Source organism: Nanorana parkeri, unplaced genomic scaffold (genome assembly GCF_000935625.1).
Source record: "Nanorana parkeri isolate BGI_ZX_2015 unplaced genomic scaffold, ASM93562v1 scaffold1626, whole genome shotgun sequence".
Lineage (NCBI taxonomy): Eukaryota > Metazoa > Chordata > Amphibia > Anura > Dicroglossidae > Nanorana > Nanorana parkeri.
The window spans coordinates 209,727-235,969 of record NW_017307894.1 but is presented as its reverse complement, the minus strand read 5'-3'; the positions used below and the strand labels follow the sequence as shown (position 1 = coordinate 235,969).

General features: G+C 42.7%; 1 protein-coding gene across 1 annotated transcript in view; it reads left to right on the top strand.

Moving 5' to 3' along the window:
- TSPAN2 (tetraspanin 2) overlaps nt 1-26,243 on the top strand; it is a 136,078-nt gene that overhangs the window by 42,387 nt on the left and 67,448 nt on the right. The window contains exon 2 of the mRNA XM_018570901.1: nt 22,861-22,966. Coding sequence (XP_018426403.1) covers nt 22,861-22,966 — 106 coding nt within the window. The remainder of the gene's footprint in view (nt 1-22,860; nt 22,967-26,243) is intronic.

Below are 26,243 nucleotides of genomic sequence, written 5' to 3'. Positions count from 1 at the left end.
ATATATATATATATACTGTATACCGTGTTTCCCCGAAAATAAGACACTGTCTTATATTTTTTTTGGCTCAAGAAAACACACTAGGTCTTATTTTCGGGGTAGGTCTTATTTTTTTTTAGTGTACAACAACCCACATGTATTCATGTACAACAGTCTACATGTATTCATGTACAAAAATATACTGTATATTTATTCAAATACAGTCATGTCATCTTCTTCTGGAACATTGTCAAAACTCTCCAAATCCTGAATTCTGGCCTGATGCCGTACCTTTCCAAGGTCAATTCGGTAGCCAGTCGCTGGCCAGAATGAGCAAAGCGAGCTTTCACTATCGATTCCTCACAGGCGGAGTGCATTTGGAATCACTCCGTCTGTGACAGGAGCCGGCGCTATAGAGGAAGCATCAGCTAATGCGGCTCTGCTCCCTCCGCTGCCGCCTCGCTTCCTCTAGCGCTGGCTTGGTTGGCACCGCTGATTCTCTCCCGCGGCTCTTCAAGTTCCCCCTTATGCCACCACCCGCCCTGGGAATGGTCACAACTAGGTCTTATTTTCGGGGTAGGTCTTATATTTTAGCAATTCATAAAAAATGCTACTAGGTCTTATTTCCGGGGTAGGTCTTATTTTCGGGGAAACAGGGTGTGTATATATATATATATATATATATATATATACACACACATATGAGAATATATTTATATATGAGGAAGCAAAAAATATGAGAATATATCTATATATACATACAGTATATATACATACAGTATATATATACATACATAGGTGCCGGTGTGCCTGCAGGAGTGGCAGTGCTGGTGGAGGGAGGGAGCGGTGCCGCCCACCCCGGCCCAGTAATAATATTAATTGTTTCCCCCCCTATTGAATCTGCCACTGGCCCTGCCGGTGGCGCCTGGGGCACATGCCCCCCCCTAGCTTCAGCACAGCCCCCAACCACCCCTGTGCCTCCCCTTCCCCCACACTGAGCCACTATTACCAGGCTTCTCACCACTTTTTCTATGTCCCGCAGCCTGCTCAGTCCGGGTACTGACGAGATTCCCCGCCTCCTGCAGAGCCCGCACTGTACAGGAGGCGGCACGGGAAGACAAACCGCAGCAACGGCTATGATAAGGAACACACCGCTTCTCAGATCACTGGCAGCCTGTGCTGCCTGTACTGAGAGCCGCGCATTCCTTGTGACAGCCGCTGCTTGAGTCAGTGAGAGGCAGCCCCGGAGCCCCCGTGCTGCCTCAATGACGGCCCAGCTTGCGGACCACCAAAATGTTCTTGCGGACCATCGGTTAGTGACCGCTGCTATAGAGCATAGCTAAAGAAAAGATAATCAAAAGATAATCACAACTTTTGTTTTTTCAGCATCATGTACACAAACAAATTTAAGCTCTGATATTTGTGTTCACATTATGGTATATATCGCTTGATAGTTAAAGTGAGTTGTAGTTCAGAAGGCAGGCTTTGGGAGTTGTGACACAAGGATGTGCATATTCACAGGGCTGAGTGAACTTGTGTCAATGCATTGAGGAAGCACATCCTATGGGCATCTTCAACAAGTACATTTACAAACTTTTAGATTAATATGGTTATTAGGAGCAGGATAGAACTTATGGAAATTTAGTATAGAGTTACATATTTATTTTTAGATTTTTACCATAGATACCCTTTTCCCCTTTCTGTGCCTGAGCCTTTTTTGCAGTTTTTTTTTTTTTTGCACACATGTGCAGGCCTGAGAATTAGTTCAATCTTAAACCCCCCAGAATTATTTACAGTGCATTCAGAAAGCATTCAGACCCCCTTCACTTTTTTTCAATTTTGTTATGTTGCACCCTGATACTACAGTTGTTTAAATTCTTTTTTTCCTCATTAATCTACACTCAGTACCCTATAATGACAAAGTGAAAACACAATTTTAGAAATGTCTGTGAATTTATTAAAAAGGAAAAACTGAAATATCACAGTCAAATAAATATTCAGACCCTTTGCAACAACACTTGAAATTTAGCTCAGGTGCCTCCCATTTCTGTTGATCGTTACTGAGATGTTTCTGCACCTTGATTGGAGTCCATCTGTGGTAAATGAAATTGATTGGACACACCTCTCTATAGAAGGCCTCACAGCCAACAATGCATACTGTATCAGAGCAAAAGCCATGAGGTCGAAGGAACTGCCTGCAGAGCTCAGAGACAGGATTATTGCAACGCACAGATCTGGGAAAGTGTACAAAATAATTTCTGCTGCACTGAAGGTTCCAAAGAGCACGGTGGCCTCCATAATTCTCAAATGGAAGAAGTTTGGCACAACCAGGACTCTTCCAAATGCTGGTCACCCAGCCAATCTGAACAATCGGGGGAGAAGGGTTTAGTAAGAGAGGTGACCAGGAACCCGATGGTCACTCTGAATGAGCTCCAGAGATCCTGTGTGGAGATAACAAAGTTCCAGAAGGACAACCATTACTGCAGCCCTCCACCTATCTGGCCTTTTTGGCAGAGTGGCTAGACGGAAACCTCTCCTCTGTGCAAAAAACATGAAAGCCCGCTTGGAGTTTGCAAAAAAAGCACCTGAAGGACTCTCAGACTGTGAGGAACAAGATTCTCTGGTCTGATGAAACCAAGATGGAACGGTTTGGCCTCAATTCTAAACGTTCTATCTGGAGGAAACCATGCACCGCTCATCATCTGCCCGATACCATCCCAATAGTAAAGCATGGTGGGGGCAGCATCTGCTATGGGGGTATTTTTCAGCAGCAGGGACTGGGAGACTGGTCAGGGTTGAGGGAACGCTGAATGGAGCAAAGTACAGAGATATCCTGTTTGTGTGCATTTGCGTGCCACTTTTGTTGCGCGTCCCCATTGATTTCAATGGGTTCATCGACACGTGATAAACATGGCATAAAAGCTAATGTAGTATTTTTCGCATCACGCATTTGGCGTTTTTTGCTTTCACCTTTGTGCGCGTTTTCAAGCACGCAAACGCAGAGCACAAATGCACATCTTGCTGGCTGTGTTTAGAGTGCCATTAAGAATGAGTGGAACCACTTCCGTGTTTCTGCGCGTTTCCGTGAACGTGTGCCACTTTGGTGCGCGTTCACAGAACGCACATGTGTGAACCGATCCTCAGAGTGTATATCGAGCAAAAAAAAAAAAAAATTCCAGTTGTGGATAGGGTGGGGATGGATCTAGAACTGCTCAATTGGGTAACTCAATTTTACCCAAATCCTGTCATGGCTCACATGCCAACAGTTTTGGCACACGGGTGACTTTTAGGGAGTTCTGCTCGCTTCCTGTCCAGTAAACTATTGTCATTAAGACAGGAAGTGAGGGGGAAATCTAGCAGAACCTTGAATTGCGATATAAATCTGGCAAGGGTTTTAATTCTCCTCTACTCTGTCCAAAACTATGGAAAAAAATTGGCTGGACATAATCTTCAACATAAAGCAAGAGTACTATGCACATAGCATAAAACATTTTTTTCCCAATAGAAATGGAGAGAATTATGTTTACATTTGATCTATGTTCTATAGATATAAGCAAATAAAAGAGTGAAGTTAGCCTCTATTGCTGGCATTGTTGTTTTCTCTGCAGGACCATAGTATCTCAGCAGTCAGTCTGACCTTAAAAAAATCTCTTCTTCTGCTCACACTCCTGCAGACTCCCTGAGCTTGTCTAGACATTAGTGTCAACTAATTAGTCATAAAAACACATCTTTTTTTTTTTTTTAGGACATTATAACATAATTGAAACTGAAAGGAAAAGCTACCAGGGACTAATGTAATTTAGAGAGATTTATTTCAACAGTAAAAAAGCACAGGTGTGCTGTATGGCCACCGAGGCTTTAATTGATATTTGGTATCTTACAACTGAATATCAGCAACCCTTACCTGGTATTCCAGTTTTTAGTAGATGCGGCATAGTTGGACTGCTCACCACCTTTTTATTACTTAAAGTTATACTAAACACAGGAGTTAAAACCTAATAATGCATTTAAAGGATAACTATGAGGTAAGTGATTTACACTCATCCTCAAAGTTAGAGCCGATGTGTGACATTGAAACCTTCACATGTCAACTCTATAGATCAGGAAGTGAGCAAACACATACTGTCGCTCACTCACTTCCCAATCATTTCCCTGCAGAGAACGCTGACTGTCAGTCACCGCTCCCTGCAGGAATTCCCCCCTCTCCGATCCTCCAGAGCTGACAGGAGGAATGAAGGGGATGGGGGCGTGCACAGCTGGCTCTGCCTCTAGATAGGCAGAGCCCGCTGTCAATCAGCCAGCTCAGTAAATCTCCACAGTATTGTCGGGATCTGTCCCGGCTGTGGCGCTCTCAGTATAAAGCGGACACTAGCCCGCTATATACTGAGCTTTGGTTCACAGGAGGACGTTAGTATATGTCCTACCATGACCCTAAAGAGAACTTTGGGATAAAAAGGCTACCCCATAGTTCTCTTTTAAGTACCTTAACTATTAACAAAACTATCTTATTTGTGCATCATTGGGCTGTAGATCCTCAAATTATCTCTGAATTTGTGCTGAAACTGTCCTTCTTTCCTACTTTTGTTCCCCATGGTCCCTGTGTGTGTTGTAATGTAGCCACCGGTCCAAGCTCACTCCTGTGATGGACTACAATCTCAATTCAAATAAGTGAACTAAACGCGGGATTGTAGTCTATCAAAAGAGCGAGCTTGGAGTGGTGGCTACTTTACAACACACACACAGACCATGGGATATCAAGTTGGCTTCCAGAGTAAGGCTTCATTTACACAGGACAATTTGGGATTCCTGCCGCATGAACCTATGGATTCTTGTGGTAGGAATCCCAGGTCTTCAGTTTAGATGTTGCCGTTGTACTCGTTCACGTTAATGACCGGGTGGCAGTGGCCAGATATGTAAGTGGCAGTCCGCATCATAATCGTATGTGATTATGTGCAGTTTGGAATTGATGATTATTGCTGGATGCAGGATAGATGTGTCCAGTGACAGTGATTTATTTGGACTGCCGCTTACAGATAGGGCCACTGTCGCCCAGTTATTAACTTCAGTGGGTGCAATGGCCACATCTAAAGGGGACATCCGAGATACCTGCTGCAGGAATCCATAGGTTCCTATTGCAGGGATCCTAAATTGCCCAGTGTAAATGAAGCCCAAAGACACTGGATCATTTTAGAAAATAGTGCCTCTAAGCTGCATGAGTTATATTAACTGAACTAATTCATTTATCACATGATCATTTTCTCAGCAAAACATTACATTCACATACCAAAATTCTATAGTGTGGAGTTATTTTCCTTAGCATAAAGGAGTTAGTCATTCACTAAAGGATTTTTATTTTTCATGAAACAGTACTTTTCTTTTTGAAGTGGTATTTTATCTCCACATCAAATGGATCAATGTTATGCTCTCCCCATTGGACATCACTGCACCGCTTGCATGCAGCTAAAAGATGTATTGTATGAAGTATTTTTGCATGCCAAATACGTTGATTTGTACAATAAAATCGTTAAAAAAAAAATTAATAATACAGTAAACTCCCCATTATCCGGCATCCACAGGGATTGGTAGATTCCAAATAAATGTAGTTTCTGGTTGCTTGAGAGTTACTATTAAAAATAGGTCTAACTAATACCATACCCTATACTATACCATAGCATAACAAAAACTCTGTATTGACTTCATATTAATATTGAAATGCAGTAATCATAAGCAAATTAAGACAAATAGACACAACAAATACAAATTAAGACAAATAGACATACAATCATTTCCAGGATAATACATTCAGCAGATCAGCAAAACAGTGAGTAAACAGGGGATTTTCTTTTCTGGTTAGATGAGAGTTATGATTAGTTGAATACCGGATAACTGAGAGTTTACTGTAGCATTATTGTAAAAAGAAAAAAAAAACCTGTTGGGGAGAAAAAAGCTGACATACCTACGTACTCTCTGCCCTTCCTTACGCACTGTGTCGGTTTCTGGGACTCTGCATTTCCTCAGTATCCCACTGGGAAGCTGATAAGAAGATAAGTATATTTATTAACTTGTTTTTCCTTTTACATTAATGCTGCTACGATGGAGGGGGCCCTAATATAATAAGCAGACATTGCACTATTTCCAATTGTGAAAGAGACTACAACTGGGTAATTTAAATATTGCATATGTTATAGGTAAAGCAGAACTCCAGGCAAAACATTTCTTAACCCATGCAGTGGGGCTACTCCTGCACTGCAAGGGTTAAGTGCTCGTTTTTGTCTAGGAGCTAAAAAAAAAAAAGTTATAATCACCCAATCCTAGGAGACGGCTTGCTCTTAGACCGGTTCCTGGAGCGTCTCTCCTCCTCCGCTGCAGCGGTCTAAGGATCCTCGAGTCATCACCTCCAATACAGTGTGTTGGATGTGAGGACGCTGAGGGATATACCTCCACTGCAGCAGAGAAGGAGACAGGCTTCAGGGACCAGAGTAGCAGCCTGCTGCCTCTGAGGTTTGGGTGAGTATAACTTTTTTTTGCACCTAGACAAAAAGGAGCACTTAAAGTGGACCTTTGCCCCCTTTTACTAAAAATCACATCAGCATGCAGCCTGCAATTATCTATAAGTATCTGTTTGTAGATTACCCTTATCTTTAAAATAACAACAAAGACACCTTTAGAAATGTTCAGTAATGGTAAAGTTCCTCTTTAACCCTTGCAGTTCAGGGGTAGCCCCACTGGAAGGGTTGAGAACAGTTTTGCCTGGAGTTCTTGCTTAGATTAATTTACCTGAATTATAATTTTTTTTGTTATAAACAATATTTATTATGAAGATAACCCCTTTCTTACCAGTTACTACGTTTAAAGCAAACCCGTGCTGTACCAATATAGAGCTGCCAAATAGGAGGGAGGCATCAAAACAAACCTGTTGGTTTGCCCTGCATGCGCAAAGCACACATTTTTTAATGAAAGTGGCTCATGGAAGAGAAATCAGGTCTATCATATCCTTCTAAAAATGCTGAGGGGCGTGCTTACGATGACTGTAATGAGGGGCGGGCTTACGATGACTACAGTTGTCGTACATGCAGGCCACTAACACGCCGAGAATTGTACGATTCTCGGCGGGTTTTCTAGCCTGCTGGTTCGACAGAAGACGTGCGACCGTACAGTAGAAACGGTCGCACGCCTTCCATACACTGCACAATTATTGTACGATCGCGGAATTTCCCGCGATTCTCGTACAAGAATCGTGCAGTGTATGGGCACCTTAACTGGTGGTGTCTTCAGGCGCTTTGAGCGTTGTTGGGTTTCTGGTACACTGCCATACCTTTTAACCCTTTCATTGCCAGAACCATTTTTAAAAAAAATGTTTTTGTTTTAAATGCACATTTTAGGCCAACATTTATTTTCAGCCTTAAATTTTGGGGATTGTGTAATACATTATAGGGTATTATAGTGTCATTAGGTATAGGAACTGAACGGAGCTGAGTGAATTCCCCTTTGCTCGCCTAATCTGAGAACACCTTGTATTCACTGAGAAAAATACTAGGTGTCCTATGAATGCTCACTGTGCTAAGCGAGTGCCCGCTGTGTTTATACTGCATAAAGGAAGTTGCTCAGCGTAGCAACTGTTCCTATATCCAGAAAAGGCTCTGATACACTGTTGTAACTGTGTAGTGTATTACAGGCTCTACATGGCCCTTCCAGGGATCATTTACACTAATTGGCCACTTTATTAGGTGAACCTATTCAACTGCTCATTACAGAGAACTATGGGGTAAGTGTTTTTCCCCATAGTTCTCTATAGGCCTTGTTCACACCAAGCACGTTCCAGGAGCAGAGCAGAGCAGTTACAGACCGGAGCAAAACTGCGTCCAATGTATTCCAATGGTATTTTTAGCTCCAGTTCACATTGCAGCGTTACGTTCCAGAGCAGGTAAAAAAACTGCAGCAGGCCCTATTTTACCTGCTCTGGAACACTCTGAAACGTATCAAAAACGCATGCAAATGCCCTGGAACGCACTGAAAGCCCATTTTAAACAGAAAAAAAACCGGCCCGGAACGCATTCAAACCCACTGCACTGTGTGTGCAGAAACTCATGCAGATCTGGTCTGCATTTGGTGTGAACAAGGCCTAAGGGTCACGAGAGGACATATACTATCTGTACCTTCCCCCTCCCCTCTCCGTTCTTGGCAGTCACTGCTCTCTGCAGGGACATGATCGCAAAGTGAGCGAGCGACGGTATGTGTTCGCTCACTTCCCTATCTATGGAGCCGATGTGTGACAGTTTCATTGTCACACATCGGCTCAAACTATGAGGATGAGTGATTTTCACTCACCTCATAGTTCTCCCTTAATGCAAATGTTCCTTTAGCCAATCACATGGCAGCAACGTAATGCATTTAGACATGTAGACATGGTCAAGTTGATCTGCTGTAGTTCAAAGTGAGCATCAGATTGGAGAAGAAAGCTGATTTAAGTGACTTCGAACATGGCATGGTTTAAGGTGCCAGACGCACTAGTCTGAGTATTTCCGAAACTGATGATCCACTGGGATTTCCACGCACAACCATCTCTAGAGTTGACAGAGAATGGTTTGAAAAGGAGAAAATATCCAGTGAACAGCAGATCTCTGGGTGAAAATACCTTGGTAATGCCAGAGGTCAGAGGAGAATGGCCAGATTGGTTCAAGCTGTTAGAAAGCCACCTGTAACTCAAATAGCCACTCATTACAGTGGAGTTATGCAGAATACCATTTCTGAACGCACAACACTTTTTGAACTTGAAGCAGATTGGCTCCAGCAGCAGAAGACGACACCGGGTACAACTCCTTTCTGCTAAGAACAGGAAACCAAGGTCTAGAATTTGCAAGGGCTCACCAAAATTGAACAATAGATGGACTGGTCAGAATGTGGCGTAAATATCATGAAAGCATGGATCCATCCTGCCTTGTATCAATAGTTCAGACTGCTGGTGTAATAGTGTGAGGTATATTTTGGTGAGGGCCTTTTTGCAGGTTCCAGGCTACAATGACCAATTTCAAAGTGAAAGTAGAGGGACAAACTGAGGGACAGGCTGAACTTCTTCTCATTACCTCCAGGGTCTTTAACCCTTTGTTAGGACAGTGTTCAAATCTAGTTTACGACTGCCAATGATATCTGCCAGCACAGTACAGACAGGATTGATTAGCTTAAACGTAACTTCCCACAACCCCCTTCAGCCCCCTTTATTAACATTCCAGGGGGGGGAGCTAGGTAGGATCATAGGTATGGAAGCACCGATATATCGGTCGCTGAAACATATCGGCCGAAAATTGCACTTTTGGCATAATGCCGAAAGTGCCATTTTCTGGCCGATGCAGCATCCTATTCTCTCCTCCCTGCCGGGCGCTGTGGGAGGAGAGCGTTGTGAGCGGCCGGCATCTCTCCTCCCACACCGCTCAGCCTCCTATCACAGATTGGTAGAGCGATGTGTGTTGGCAGAGACAGCCAGCACTGTCACAGGAGTCTGAGCTCTCCTCCCTGCACCGCTCGCTCAGCCTCCTGTGACAGCGTGTCAGGAAGGAGAGCAAGTACAAACAGTGATCGCTGAGTGTTTGTACATAATTGAGGACATAGTATGGTTACTATAGCCTCAATTATGAATGAATGGGAAGTGATCTACATCACCTTCTGTTCATTCATGATTGTGGTTATAGTAAACATACTATGTTCTCATGTTATTAACGAATAGGGGCTGCAGAAAAAGGGCTGCAGACTCTGTGTCCTCAATCTCTTTTTCTTTTTTAAAAGGGAAATATCAGGGGTCTGTTTAGACCTCTAATATTTCCACGAAGACCCTAAAAAGTAAAGTAAAAATTAAAAATATTTAATAAAAAATGAATCAATAAATAAAAATAAATATCAAAAAATTTAAAAGTTTATAAAAAATAAATAAAAAAATATTCAAAAAATTTGAAAAAGTTAAATAAAAAACATTTTCGGTTTTGGCCTGACATTTTTTTTAAATTTCGGTTTCGTTTCAGTTTTGACATTTTCATTGCAGTGCACCTTTTATTATAGGCAAGAAAAAATAAAAATGTAAGCAGTAATTTTTATTTTTACAAACTTGTCTTGACTTGTATTGTAACGGTAATGTCTTCCTTATATTGCAAAGCGCTGCACAAACTTTTGGCATAGATCCTGTATAATAATAATATATTTTTTAAGTTATATAGTGTGAATGGGATTATAATAAATATAAAATAGGGTTTTTTCTAATTGGCTGCAAAAGCATAACTACACTTTAAGTCTTAGAAACATTCACGACTGCTAAGCTTGGATTCTAATATCGTGTCTTATCTGTCGAGTCCTGTGGTTTTACACACAGAGGAAATGAGAGAAACCCTTAACAGTGCTAAACCTGCTTAAAAAGTTAACATTATCCTTTGAAGTTGCTATAGTTTCAGACCAAATAACACAAAGAAGCACTAATGTCTCAGTATGGCTTTTTGGAAGGCCGTGTAAGGAATTCTTGACTGTCAGAAATGTTGTATGACCAGCTAATAACACAGCCCAGTTAACAAGAATGTTAAGAAAACATTCATTGATGGTCGGAACAGAAGTGACTGCAGTTTTGTTTCCTTCTCCTTGTAAAATCCTGACAGGAATTTGCTAAGCAGTGCTTTAACAACAGACACATTGACGATTGGCAGTGTTTAGATTGTGTCCATCAGGTGAGAGGAATTGTGTGTGCATTCTCTATAGATTTGCAATAAATGACCTGGGCTTATATTCAATTAAAGCCAAAAGTTTTTTTTGGCTTTAGTACACTTTTGGGTCAACGGAGTATATTTACCGAAGTACTCCTGCACTACTACCCCATTATTTGTGGACAGAGCAGAGCCACTCTGCAGCCAAGAAAGATCCCGACAGTATTGCCAGGATCCACCCCTCTGCCTGATTGAAAGTTTGCTCTGCCTCTCTAGAGCCAGAGTCAGCTGTGGCCGCCGCCTCCCCTGTCTGTCCCTCCAATGAGTGCTGGGAAACGAGGGGGGGATCCACGCAGGGAGCGGCGACTGATATGGAGAAGATCATGAGCTGAGTAATCAGTGGTCACATGATTGTTAACCAACTCTTGATCTATAGAGCCGGATGTCACATGCCGGCTTTAAGTATTGGGAGGAGTACATTATACTCTCCCAATACTTCTCTTTTAATAAAAGAAAGTTCAACATTACTATAGTAAGTAATGCAAAGTGTAAAGAATGCAAAGTTTTATTTTTGAAGCAAAAGTGCTTTTAGAACTTTGTGAAGGTAGTGAGCCTGTTTAAAGGTAAACTCCACCTAGCACAGCTATTTTCACAAGTGGGTTTGTTTACTTTCCTCCTTTGTGACGGCAATGAGCCTGTTTAAAAGTAAACTCCACTTAGCACAGCTATTTCCACAAGTGGGTTTATTTACTTTCTAACTTTATGACTGTAGAGATGAGCTATTACCTCAGTAGTTCCCATCTCCACCCCACGGTCATGATTATCACAAGGGGGTCAAGCTCCTGTGATGAGTTCTGCATTTGTTTTTTTAATTATAGAAAATGCAAAGAGAGGTGTGGAAGCTGTATTTGTATGTTTAATTGCCATGTTGGGAGACTACAGCCAAGAATATCTCACATTAGAACTTTTAGAGTTAGAGTTCAACATGTAATTCTATCCCAGTGTTTCTCAACCTTTTTTCAGTCACAGCACCCTTTAAAAGTATGCAAAATCTTGAGGCAACCCAGTCTGCAATGTCATAGATTTTAAGAGGGACCACACACAATAAAAAGTCGTTTTCCCCCTTCACATTCAAGTGCCCCCTTGAAATCCAGATTCTCCCTTCACATCAGAGTCACCCTTTGGACCAGTAGCTCCCCTTTATATCAGGAGCCCCCCTTTCACATAAGAAGAAAGAACCTCTTTCATATCAGAATTCCCCTTTTCACATCAGAGTTTCCCCTTTACATCAGTCTTCAACTCAGTCTTCATTCCCCCTTCACATCAAAGTCACACTACCACAAAATGTTGAGGCACGCCTGAGGAAGCCAGAAGGTACACCAGGGTGCCACGGCACCCTGCTTGAGAAAGTTTGTTCTAAAACACAAAGCTAGAATCTGTGGCTGAGGATTCCTGCGGCAAGAACCTGTGGATTCTTGTGGCAGGAATACGCAAAGCACTTGCTTTGCCCATTTAAGTAAATGATATGCTGGCAGCAGCCACATCTGTTCATGGCTGTCCACATGTAATCGCTCACGCTTACCTGAAGATCAGGATAGATGATTTTCCCTGGACACAGTCTGTCTGTGTTCAGGGATTATCATCTATCCCGGACTGCAGGTAATCGTACCATGTATGATTACATACTGACGCCCTCTCATTCCCTTATAGAGTCGAAGGCAGCTGTACAGAGCCGATGTACGGCTGATTTCAGCCGATGTATGGCTGAAATCAGCCGTACAGGCCAGAAGTGAATAGCCGTACAGCGTTCGGCTCACTTCACTTTGGCTGGGGTATTCACTCTGCTGCCTTCAGCAGCTTTGTGAATAACCCTCTAAAAGTTTTTTCAGTCACTGCACCATTTAAAAGTATGCAAAATCTGGAATAAATAATGTCAAAAATTTAAAAAGCAACACATGGTTCCTACAAAATCTGTACCAGACCCTTATCCCAGATTGTGGTCTAGTATGGATTTTAAGGGGGGACCCAATACAAAAACACAAAAAAAGTGGAATTCCCCCTTTACATCAGAGTCCCTCTACACGAGGAGCCTCTTTCACATCGGAGCCCCCCTTTCATACCAGAATCATAACTTTCCCATCAGAGTCCTCACTTTCACATCACAAGCACCCTCCTCCTCCTTTCACATTAGAGTCACCCCATTTCATACTAGTAGCCCCATATCAGAAGCTCATTACATCAGAATCCTCCCCCTCATTGCAGGAGCCCTCTTTACATCAGGATTCCCCCTTTCACATCAGACTCCCCCTCCCCATTCAGTACTCAGTTCCTCCTTTAAATCTGAGTCCTACTATTACATGGAAAGACATGACACTTCGTGAAAATTTCAAAGCACCCCTGAGGAAGCCAAAAGGCACTCAAGTATGCCACGGCACCCTGGTTGAGAAAGGCTGGCTTAGATCATGCCAGGATTAGGCAAAGCAATACATATAAAGCAGTGACACATTTTTGAAGTAACGTCATTATTTCTATTTAGTGTACTATACTTGTATTGAGGCTGCAAAAGATGGGCTGTATTTCACTTTCAGTGGTGGCAATTGTAAAGATTGCTGTCTGAAATTGCTACAGTAATGTTAAAAAAATGATTTGAATTCCATATTTGTAGAATTTGCACAATGTACCGTATGTTAAACAAGCAGTAAGGAATGCCAGGAAGAGTACACAATACATGCCATTGCTGTAATAGTTAAATATTACCAGCCTTGGTGTTTCCCTCGTGTTAAAAGGCTGCAAAGTTTAACGTGTTTGTTGTCACTGTAGAGACTCTTAAACGTGGTTTCCTGTGTTTCATTTCTCAAGGACTTGAGATCAGTGCGCCGCCCCACTCTAACAATAGATGTAATTTGCAGTGCTACTGAGAAGGACTGGGTAGCTGTAATCTCACTTTAGCTCAACAGTATTTCATTTCCTGTTGTATTTATTTCCATTCTTTGAGGAAAACTGGAACAGCCAATAAAGAAGTTGGAAAAAAGCACTTACATTTTTTTTACAATATAATTTTCCTATTTACAATATTAAAACAGCAGGTCTTGTTATCTAAAATGTGGCCTGTTCGAATTAGCCTCCCGATCAGACTCTACTTTTTACACTCCAGCTAATCTTTCATTCTCGATTCCAATAAGAGAGATTGCCAGGGAGATACATGTAGGAGGATGTAGTTTTAATGACTCCAAGAGTATACGGAATAACAATGTATAATAAAGATGGTGCTGAGGTAATCTGCTATAAATATGCTGACGAATTAGGGAAAAGGCAATGCAGTAAAATGTCATAACACCAAATCAGTCAGAGCCATAGTGAAATAGCAAAATAACATTTCCGGTAGAAAACATGGCAAAGTTATTTACAAAGTAAATAAATGTATTTTTTGTTTTTACTTTTGTCTTTTTTTTTAATACAATGCTACAAAAACTAACGAGAAAAGTTTACATATGGATGGTAAACATGATATAAAACAGCAAAAAGAACAAATTGCTAAAGGGAAAAAGTGAGAAAGGAGTTAATTGGCACTGCTATGGTTTAGCTGGCAGTTAAATAGGGTTGATTCTTGATAATAGAAAAACCCACTTGAGGTTGTGCTATGTGAGGTTGCCTCAGTTGACATATTTTGCAGTTCAGAGGACAATACTGTGATTGCATATTAAGGGCTCATTTGCAGTGGACCTGTTGGGGCTGTGCCGGCTGTTTATTTCCAGGGCAGCTACAACGCAAGTCAAGGTAATTTGCCTTGTTCCAGACAGGTCCAGCTCACACCACCATGTAGAGGTGGTGTGTGCTGAAAAACAGTGCAGTGTGCAGTACTTTTTTTCAGCTCAGTGTGATGTGGTACAACGCCATCACACCGCTCTGTGCTCGCTAAAACTTAAGGAAATGTCACTTGTGACACGATTAGGCACATCAGCACTGTGTATATGGGCCTTAAATACAATAATAATAGTAACAATATTATTGTTACAATGTTGTTATTGCTGTTGCTGGCAAGTCTGAAATCCTGCACTATGAGCTGGCTATGAGACTGGTGTCATGGTGATCTTGCCTGGTAAAGCAGCTGTGACAGGGAAACACAACCTGGGTTTAGGAGATATATTAAAGTTACTTGGATTTGTTTTTTTTATGTACCTTATACACCTAGAGTACAGCAACAGTGGTAAGGGCTACCTAGGACCCTTGAGCCCTGGGTGGCTAACCAGTTTCCCCAGTGGAGATCTGCCACTGGTACTATGGTTTGAAGGCAGTTTAAAAACAATGTGCAGCTTCCTTGAACAGATAAGGACACTGGAGCAGACAAAAACTGGAGCAGTTGTGCAGTGCAACCAATCAGCTTCTCTCTTTCATTTTCAAATCTTAACTGAACAAACTGAAGAGAGAAGCTGATCGGTTGCCCTGCACATTTGCTCCAGTTTTTGTCTTCTCCAGTTTTGATAAATTCCCCTCAATGTATTTTAGACTTGAAATTAGTATTAGCTATGGGCTACCTAGGAACCTTGAGCCCTGAATGGCTGACCAATTTCCCCAGTGGAGATCTGCCGCTGATACTATGCTTATGAAGACAATTTAAAAAATCAATGTACAGCTTCCTTGAACAGACAAGGTGCTTCAGACTTGAAATTAGTATTAGCTATGGGCTACCTAGGACCCTTGAGCTCTGGATGGCTAATCAGTTTCCCCGGTTGAGATCTGCCACTGATACTATGGGGTCTATTCACAAAGCTGCCGAAGGATCTGGCCGTAGCTTCCGCCGATCCTTCGGCTAGCTTCGGCCCCAGGACCCCTTCGGTTCAGGAGAACCGAAGGGGTGCTGCACGGGCTATTCACAATAGCCCGTACAGCTCCCGATCACGGCCGAGCTGCTCAGTCGAGCCGATCGCATATGCCTCGGCTCGGCTTCTCTGAGGGACCGAGCAGAACAGCCGAGCCAAATGCCGCTCGGCGGCATTCGGCTATTCTCTCACTGCTGTTCGGCATCTTTCAGAATAGCCCGAACAGCAGTGTGAAGCCTGCCGGAGGTTCGGCTCAGCTGATCCAGATGTTGGATCGGCTGAGTCGAACTCCTTCTGCACTTCGGGTCAGCCGAACATGCTGAGCATGTTCGGCTGATCCGAAGCCACACGAAGCAAGCCGATGTACGGCTGATTTCAGCCGATGTACGGCTGAAATCAGCCGTACCAGCCTGAAGTGAATAGCCAAACAGTGTTCGGCTCACTTCACTTCTGATCGGTCATTCACTCGGCTGCCCTCGGCAGCTTTGTGAATAGACCCCTATTGTTTGAAGACAACTTAAAAACAAATGTACAGCTTCCTTGAACAGACAAAATACTTCAGACTTAAAATTAGTATTAGCTATAATACTGTATATAAAACTGACAATGGTAAAAAATGCCACTACTTATAGAGCACCAGTTAACAATACAATTTGACATTGCATTCAGATGAAAAGAATTAGTCATTTATAGGGCTTCGTTCATCTATTTTCTACTCAAGACTGGACCCACCGTACTCTCCCCTTCACCCGGGCTATCGGTTGTGTGAACGCCCTTGTGTAGACTTTGAAGGGCACATCCTGCAATGGGTGGGTCAATTTACGATGCTCCATGGTCTGTCCTGCCAATGCACATCTGTACCTCTTAATGGAGAGCAAATAAAACTGTCAGTGTTCTCTCTTCCTGGCAGGTAACTGCTGGTGCTGCGTGGGTCCTGTGTGGGAGGTTACTTGAGGGCAATTCTGACCACATTTCCTAAGGGGGATAATGTATGCCATATCAGAGATCCCTCCTCCAGGCTGGTGGACATTGATGAAAGAATGGATAACCGATAGTGATGTAATGGCAACCTAATAAACATTTTTCTTGGAAATGCTGTGGGTGATTTATGTTATTTTTTTATTGAACTTGGTCATCCTGGAGTTCCACTCTAAAGGGACAAAATAAAATAACAGGCACAGTGAACTATAACATAAGACACTACCAAAAACAGTACTTAAAGGAGAACTATGACTTAAGGGCAAATAAAAATACCCCTTACCTTGATTGTAGTAGCATCGTTCCTTTTTTCTAAAGTCGCAGCACATCACAGATAAAACCCTCAAAACCTGTAGTAAATGACCGTCTTCAACCCTGCTCCAAGCTCCTTTCCTCTTAGGGGGCGTTAACATTTGATCAAGCCAGCCCACGGCTTTTTTTTCAAATGATCTCATTGCTGTGGCCGCGCTTACTCTCATCGTGCACTGCTGTGTTTTGTCAGCTCGTGCACGCTGGCATTTGTGAGCGGGAGGCGGAGTCTGAAGTGAGAAGGCAGCAGCAAGAGACGGACTCAGCTTCCCTGCACATTTAGTGCTCTTTCCCCTCTCTCATCAGCGATCCCCAGTAATTAGGATGTCAGCATAACACAGGGGGAGAGGGAGAGGATAAAGAGCCATCCCTCTCTCCATCATTTACCAGAAATGGGCAAGTCCATATATGGTGAATGATGTCACTGGGTATCCCTGCAGACTGGCAAGCATCCGGTCAGCAGGGATCCCCAGTGACATCATTCATCATATATGCATTGGCCATACGTGGTAAATGATGAAGAGAGAGAGAAGGCTCCTTCCCCTCTCTCTCTCTCCCTGCCCTGTGTGACGCTGACATCCTCAATTCACTGGGGATCGCTGATGAGAGAGGGGAAGGAGCCCTCTCTCTCTCTTCAGCATTTACTACAAATGGGAAAGTCCATATATGGTAAATGGTGTCACTGGGGATCCCTGCAGACTGGCAAGCATCCAATCTGCAGGGATCTCCAGTGACATCATTTACCATATATGGACGTTCCCATTTGTAGTAAATGCTGAAGAGAGAGAGAGGGCTCCTTCCCCTCTGTCATCAGCGATCCACGATCTTTTTATTATGTCAGTGTCACACAGGGCAGGGAGAGAGAGAGAGGGGGGAAGGAGCCCGGCTGGCACACGGGGACGTGCAGGTAAGGAGAGAGCTGCTGCGCATGTCCATATATTCGTGGACGCGCAGCAGCTCTCAAGAATCACTGTCAGTCACAGTGAGGAAGATCAGTGGGGAGGATCCCGTCAGATACGTCGGGATGTCTCCTCATTGCGGCGCTTAGCCCCGCCCACCACCTTAAATAAGGGTTTACAGCCTTACTGTGCATTTTGGCTAATTAGAATAAATTACATAATTTACTTATTTAGCCTAAGGAATGAATAAAGAAAAGATAGAACCCCATAGTTCTCCTTTAACTCAGCACAGAGGATAAGGGATTGTACATCGGTAGAAAAGCTTACAAAGATAGTACACTGACTTTTCTGCTAATGTTTATTCTTCTGCTAATGTTTTATTCTGGAAATTAAAGTGTGTATCCGTAAAGAACAATTTTTGGCAGTTGCAAATATATTTTCCCCATGGAATCTTTGTTGTTGCCATTTTAATTTTCTCTTTTCCATTTTTAATTTTCTATGTACTCAAACACTCTCCTTGCCTGCAATTGTTTTGTTTTTTTTGTCATTTCCCAAGAAACAAAGGGGAATCATTAGAGATAATTCATTGTTAAAAGATTTGTGTTCACTTTAAAAAAAGAAAGATCTGGGAATAAAATGTCACCTGTATATATAAAAGAGGAAAGACATGGATCCTACCATGGATCCATGCCTTTCCTCTTTTATATATACAAATTAGTTGTTTGATGGGAACAGCTGTACGTTAGTTTTTTGATGGGATGGGAACCCCTTTATATTAAAATATATGGTGCTGAAGAATACTAGATCTTAGATGTCTGAAAAGCCAGCCAATTAGCTAAATATATAGCTAAAATTATGTATATTATAATAATGATGATGATGATTATTATACAGCATTTATATTATTATTATTATAATACAGGATATATACTGCCAACAGTTTGCACAGCACTTTACAAATAAAGAGAGACAGTGCATCTACAGTACAATTCAAGGCAAGAGGGTTCGGAGGGCCTTGCTCGTAAAATCTTAAGCTCTAAATAAATATGAATTGTTTTACCTGACGAATTATTCATAATTTTGTTCAGGCGTTCTTGTGATTTACACACTATATAGCCAGGTTTGCTGCTATCTTTGTTAACTTTCAATGTATAGCAATACAGCCCTGACTGGTTCGTAGAGCTGACTGCCCTCTCTAAGTGCTTCTACTAAAGACAGCTCATATAAAAACTGCATTTCATCACAGACCTGGGCTTAACCAAGAATCGCAGTATATAGTTATATTTGCAAAACTAAAACACATCCTAAGGACTGAAATACAGGGCCATGCACCTCTAGTTGAAGTGAGGCTCCCTTGTGAGGCGAGGCGTTGTTATATTAACCTCCCTGTCATAGAGCGTGGTGCTTAATCTTTTTTAATTAAAATAAAAAAACAGGACATCCAGCTTGACGAAATAAGAAAAGTTAGACTGAAATTCTTGCTTCTGTGGATGAAAGCCCTTGCACTTGGGCAGCCTTATGAGGTCAGGAAGACTGGCAGAAACTAGTGGAAAACATAGAAATTGCATGCACATCCTTTATTTTGCAGTCACTGACTTCAAGGCGTGGTGCAGACTTGTAATTATAGGATACCCTAATGATGCTGGAATTTCTGAAAATGGAATGACCTAAGGTTTATGGGAAATCATCATAGTTTTGACAATATCAGTGTCCCTAGGGATGTGGCCTGAAAGCTGCAGGCATTCAATTTAGATGCATTATGTGTTGGGTTTTTTGTAACTAAAACACTGGAAAATAAACATGCAATTACCTGGAGAATCCTGACAACAGCATCTTGTATATCACATGTCCAGTATGAATTCTTTTATTTATTTTTATTAACTTTTACATAACACTTACTGAATAGTAATCATAAAGTGAAAGCATTTCAAGGCAGATTATAAATCATAATCACTGAGTAATTATGATTTAAAAAAACAAAATTATTAAAAATAAAAACAGAAACACATTGAAACATTAAAGACTACACTGAGGACTGATTGGCTATTATGAGTTATTGCAGTTTGCACTACTATGTTCCCTTCTGCTCAGTGGCGGAGCTAAGGAACAAAGGGCCCTGGTGCAAGATTTTTTTTGGGCCCCCCCCCCCAAAAAAAATCCCAATTTAGCGCGTCAGAGTGTGGGGACATCAGTATCCAGCGGCCGGCGGGCCCCCCATCTCTGCGCCGGGAGTGTCGGATGAACGGATGATCCGACACTCTCGGCGCAGAGATGGGGGGCCCGCTAGCCGCTGGGTACCGATCTGGCGCTGGGCCCCCTAGAGCCCCAAGGCCCTGGTGCGTCCGCACCACCTGCACCGGCGGTAGTTCCGCCACTGCTTCTGCTCTCCTTCTGCTATCCTAACCGATCAAATACTTCCTGTGTGATGCTTTGGCATTGGGACAGCACTATAACTACCAAAATAGCATGTAATGAAGGGAATGGTAGTCTTTAGCTTATTTCATTTTTTGTTTTGTTTTATAGTATATCAGCATACTGGCATTGCACTTTATAGCCTGTTACATAACTTGGAACTAGAGTGCAGCCTCATTTGAAATGGAACTTCAGACAGATATAAAAGACACATAATAATGCATTGTACTCATTAAAATATAATTAAAAGCATTTTCTTTTGCAAGCAGTATATCTAAATTTGACTGAATATCAGCCTGATCCCCTGTACAACAAAGCTTAGAGTGAGAGAGGGAGGGGCAGCACAATGAGCCAGTCAGTTGTGCTGCAGTGCTCATATACAAATTGCACAGCAGCTGATGTGCAGTGGCCAGCATGGTGCTGATGTGCACATCACACTGTTTCCTTTTTTTGACATGACATTTCATTAAGTTCTATGGTCACAGTGTGATGCGAGGCAGTTGTTAGGCCCCATTCACACACAAATCGGCCTGCACCTACAGCTCCGTGCTGCGTGCGGGGCCATACCAAATAGCTGCCGGGAAGGACAGGGGCTGCGTGTGATTAGTACGCAGCCCCCGTCCTTCTCTATGGGGCTATGCGGCCGTACGCCCCCCTACGCTCACCTCAATTGCAGGTCCGTAGGGGTGCAGGTTTTCTGGCCGGGGCGCATACAGGATCCATTCCGGCGGCGTATGAATACGATCACCCGCACCCCTACGGACCTGCAATTGAGGTGAGCGTAGGGGGGCGTACGGCAGCGTAGCCCCATAGAGAAAGACTGTCCTTCCCGGCAGCTACTTGGTACGGCTCCGCACGCAGCACGGAGCTGTATGTGCAGGCCGATTTGTGTGTGAATGGGGCCTTAAGGTGATTGGTGACCGCAACGCGGTGGTGTGAATTGTGTCCTTCCATGACAAGGCAAATTGCCTTGTATTGCATTAGAGTTGCACTGGAAAAAATGGCCAGGGCAGCCCCTTGGTATATGCAGTGAATAAGTCCTGAGTGTTTCTTAAAGAAGAAGGTTTCCAGAGAACTATGGTAAAACCTTTTTTGGCCGTAGTTTACTAATGTCCTCCTGTGACCCAGTTTTATCAAAAATCGTGCTACTGCGCGCTATATATTTTTGGGAAACAATGTGCAGAAACCTCTGTAGTTGGTTTCTTTGTTTCAGGTTACCTACTCATTTTTTATACCAACATTTTAGATCCAGGAAATGCTGTCCCATTTGGAACCTATTTAATTTGAAGGCTAATTTTCTTATGTACTATATGAAACACTTTAAATCCATTTACATTTGTTAGGCACCTCCACATTTAACCTTTTTTTGCACCTGCAATATGTAAACTAAGGCTCCCTTGCATGATGTTCTCCTGCAGAGGGAATGTCAATCTGCATAGTAATCAGATGACTTTGGTTGTCCCTGAGAGTAATATCTGTCAGAGTAACTCTTTATTTATGCTCTCACTGAAATAAATACTGTTAAAGGAGAAGGTACAGTATTAAAAAAAGTTTTAACAAATATTTTATTAAACTTTCTTTCACACTTTTGTGTTTGACAGTCTTTGTTGAGAAATATGGACAGGGTTTTATTTAAACATTGCACTAAATAAAAATCTTATATGTCCTTGTTTAAAAACGCTGATGGTAAATTTGATGTGGACATCAAGGAATCAATGACCTTTGGGTAAGAATGGATTAAATAAACTTGCCAGTAATCACCTTCCCTTATACTTCTCATGAGCCTCCACAGTGTTCTCGGTAGACATTGGTAGACCTAATGTGAGCTTGCCTTGGCCTCTCAAAAGCACAAGAATAATCTGTGTATGCCATTACAAACTAACCAGTCATATAAGCTTGGGATAAGTAGCGCTGCATGTATCTTTATTTCTTACAAAGTGACGGTGTCACTATGTCGCCCAGAAGAAGGGACCCTGCGTGGCCCCGAAACGTTGGCTGTTTGACGCATGTGACGATTTAATAAAAAGTGCTTTACTTCTTGCACATATCATCGAGTGCTGTTGACTTCTATTATGGACTGTATTTGATAATTCATTCGTGTTGTCACTTCAAGCACCAACCTTTCATCCAAGGTCTGTACACTGTATGTAGTGCAGGTGATTTTGTATTATCGTTTATTTCTTACAGATCTGATTTATTATGTAAATTGACTACAAATAGTACTTTTTAAAGCTGCTTAACCACTTGCTGATCGAGGTGTTAAACCCCCTTCCTGTCCAGGCCATTTTTCAGTATTCAGCGCTGCGGTACTTTGACTGACATTTAGTCCGTCATGCAATGCTGTACTGAAATTATTTTAAACCATTTTTTTAGGGACAGATAAAGATTTATTTTAGTGGTATTTAATCACCACTGGGATTTTTATTTTTTACTATGTAATGAAAAAAGTACCGATTATTTTGAAAAAAATAAATGTTTTCCCTACGTTATGTTATTAAACATTTATCAGCACCCAATTTTTTGGTAAAATATTAAAGATGGGGTCACGCTAGGCGGCGCACACAAGCAGAAAAAAAATCACATACATGTACGTCCACCCGCCGGGAAGCATCCGCCGGACGACAAGGGGTTAATGGGACTTTTCATTTAAGTCTTTATTATGCTCTTGCAAATGGTAAGATCACTTAGCTGAACATTTTGTCGGAATTAAAAATGTAAAGAAAGCTTTGATTTTTTATAAAAACTTCAATGATTTTATGTGCTTACATTTCTGTCTGTTTTCAGCTGGCAGGATCTGCAATAGTAGCTGTTGGCTTGTGGCTTCTATTTACTGGAAATATAAAAGAACTGAGCGAGGGTGATGAAGATGTGTATGCATTCTTTTTCATTGGTAAGTGCAACATAATTGTATTTTGACATCTTACCATCTATTACATTATATTGTACAGTACATTATACTGTTTTGTCATTGTCTATTAAATAACAGTAACAATGTAGTGAATTAGTGGTTAGTACTTCAGCCTTGCAGCACTAAGGGTCCTCTACTAGGAGTTTGCATGTTCTCCCTGTGCTTGTGTCGGTTTCCTCCGGGTACCCTTGTTTTCTCCCACACTCCAAAGACATGCTGGAAGGTTAATTGGCTCTTGTCTAAATTAGCCCTGTATGTATGTGCAGTAGGGACCTTAGATTGTTAGCTCCTTGAGGACAGGTACTGTTTAAGCGCTGGGTATATTGTTGGAGCTATATAAATACCTAAAAAAAAAATTGATCAGGCTAAAGGTGGCCATACACCTTACAACCATCGCACGACTTTCGTTATGCGATGGTTGTAAGGTGATTAAAAGTTCATACGACCTGCCCATCATGGACAGGCAGATCATCGCAAGTCCTCCACGCTGAGGGGAAGGCTTGCAGATGATTGCAATGGTGAGCGGGCAGTGTGCGCTTGCGCACCTCAGGCCGTGCGGCTTTCGTCTTGCGATCGCGCTACCAACCAGCCAAAAATCGTACGATTTTCGGCGGGTTTTCTAGCGTGCTCGTTATACGAAAATCGTACGACCGTACAGTAAATAAGGTCGCACGCTGCCCATCAACCTTATGATTATCGTACCATCGCGGGATCACCCGCGATTATCGTACGATAATCGTCAGGTGTATGGGCACCCTAAGATTCCTCTTGTAAAGACCTTATCTGGTTCATCTTTCTCATGTTTCTCTGCTTAAAGGAGAACTATGAGGTGAGTGTTTTTCACTCACCTCATAATTCTAGCCGACCTGTGACAATGACACTGTCACAGGTCGGCTCAGTAGATCGGGAGGTGGGCGAACACATACCGGTGTTCGCTCACCTCTCAATCCTGTCACGGCTCTCTGCCGGGACAGGGGAGGGGCTGGATTCCCCCCTCCCCGCTCCGATCCACCAGCGCTGACTGGCGGAACGGACGGGGGAGGGGGCGGGTACAGCTGTCATTCAAGCAGCTGGGCGGATCCCTGCACAATTGTCGGGATCCGCTTCAACTGTGGCGTCTCAGTATACCGCGAGCAGTAGCTCGCGGTATACTGCGGCGTCTCAGTATACCGCGAGCTACAGCTCGCGGTATACTGAGCCTAGGGTGACGGGAGGACGCTATTTTGTGTCCTCCCGTTACCCTAAGGAGAACTATGGGGAAAAGTGTTAACCCCATAGTTCTCCTTTAACAGTACAAGTACACATCCTTGTCCTGTTTATTCACTATATCACTATGTGCATGTGTACACACCCTCATACATGCAAACTCCTTACCCATGTAATGACACATTCAATTACACATTGGCATGTCAGCAGGGGCGTCCCAAGGCTGGGTGTCACCTGGAGCGGATACCAGGTGACAACCCGGCGTGACGTCATGTGCGGCCATCTTGGTGATACCTACTGGCAGCCATCTTGGTGATGGGCACTGGCAGAGATTCACCTGGCAGGATAAGTTATGCCGCCGAGTTTCCTCCTCTCTCGTGCAACTCCGAGTGCCCGACTTTTTAGAGGAGGTGACACCAAAATGACTGTCAGTCATTTTGGTGTCACCCCTTCAATGGTGTCACCAGCGTGCTGGCTGCACCACCATAGTGATCATAGTGATGCCACTCCATGTCATAAACAGACATGGTAATATCTGCAGGTTGAAGAAACACAATGTTAAATAGCCTTACAGTGTGTAAAAAAATAATTTTATAAGGTAAGTTTAATTAAAAACTGTTGTGTAAAATAACCCAAAATTTGTTCCACTAGTTTTTATTTTTTTTTACCCTAGGCAAAAAACAGTTAACCCTTGCACTGCTGGGGTAGCCCCACTGCAAGGATTAATAAAATGTGTGCTGGCGTTTGCCTTTAAGTAAGGTGTCCTGGAGTTCCGCTTTATATCAATGTGGCAAAAAAAAATCTTTATATGTCTTTAAAATAATTATGAATATTATTATTTAGGCTCCATTCACATAGGAGCAGTTGTCCGTATGTATTCGTAGGGCTGAATACGTGCAGAACCGTTCTAAACATAAAAAAACAATGAAATCCTATGTGGATTCTTCCTACTGGCAGCCATCCAGGCTTACAATAAAGGAGTTAACAGAGTACCCTTTTCACATACAGCCTTAAGGTGCCCACACACCTTGCGATAATTGTACGATAATCGCGGGAAATCCTGCGATCGTACGATTATCGTAAGGTGTGTGGAAGCCGTGCGACCTCTAGTACTGTAAGGTCGCACAACTTTTATCTTACGAACAAGTTCGAAAACCCACCAAGAATCGTACGATTTTCGGGCGGGTGTGTAGCATGTTCGTAAGATAAAAGCCAGACGGGCCGATGTGCGCAAGCGCACACTGCCAGTTCAGCATTGCGGTCATCGGAAGCTGGAAGGTGTACGACCGTTTTTACTGTACGGTCGCACGTCTTTTGTCTAAGGAGCATGTTGAAAACCAGACGAAAATCTTACGATTTTCGGCTGGTTTGTGGCATGCTCGGGAGACAAATGCCGAACGGGCCGGTGTGCGCAAGCACACACTGCCCGTTCAGCATTGTGGTCATCGGAAGCCCGCCCCTCAGCAGGGCGGGCTTGCGATGATCGCAAGTACGATCTGCCTGTCCAAGATGGGCAGATCGTACGTTTTTTTAATTACTTTACAACCATCGCAAGACTAAGGTCTTGCGATGGTTGTAAAGTGTATGGGCACCTTTATACTGTCATGATGAACTGATTGCTGTGGAGATCCTACATATATATTTTTATTTGATAATGTGAACGTTTACATGTGTTGAGAGTTTCTAAACTGAAAGATTGGATTGCAGTGTGTGTGAATGTTTATAGCCTGGTGAACCTATGTTATCGTGAATTAAGAAAGTAAAGCCCCAGGACTTGTAGGGGTGGGTACAACTACATAGAGAGTTGCTTTTAGACTTTAACAGAATTGTCAGCACGCTTGTTATTTCCACCTGCAATGCTGTTAATGGCATTAGCAGAGTTTGGCTCATAGAGCGATTTTTGTAAACAGTGAAGTGAAGCCAGCGGAAACACTTTCATAAAGGAGAGCTGTTTTGTTATTGTACTTGAAACTCCATGCTCAGTTTGTATTTCACAGTTTTCTGTTCCAATGACATCTACCTTAGATGGCTGTACTAGGATCAGCAGTGTCAA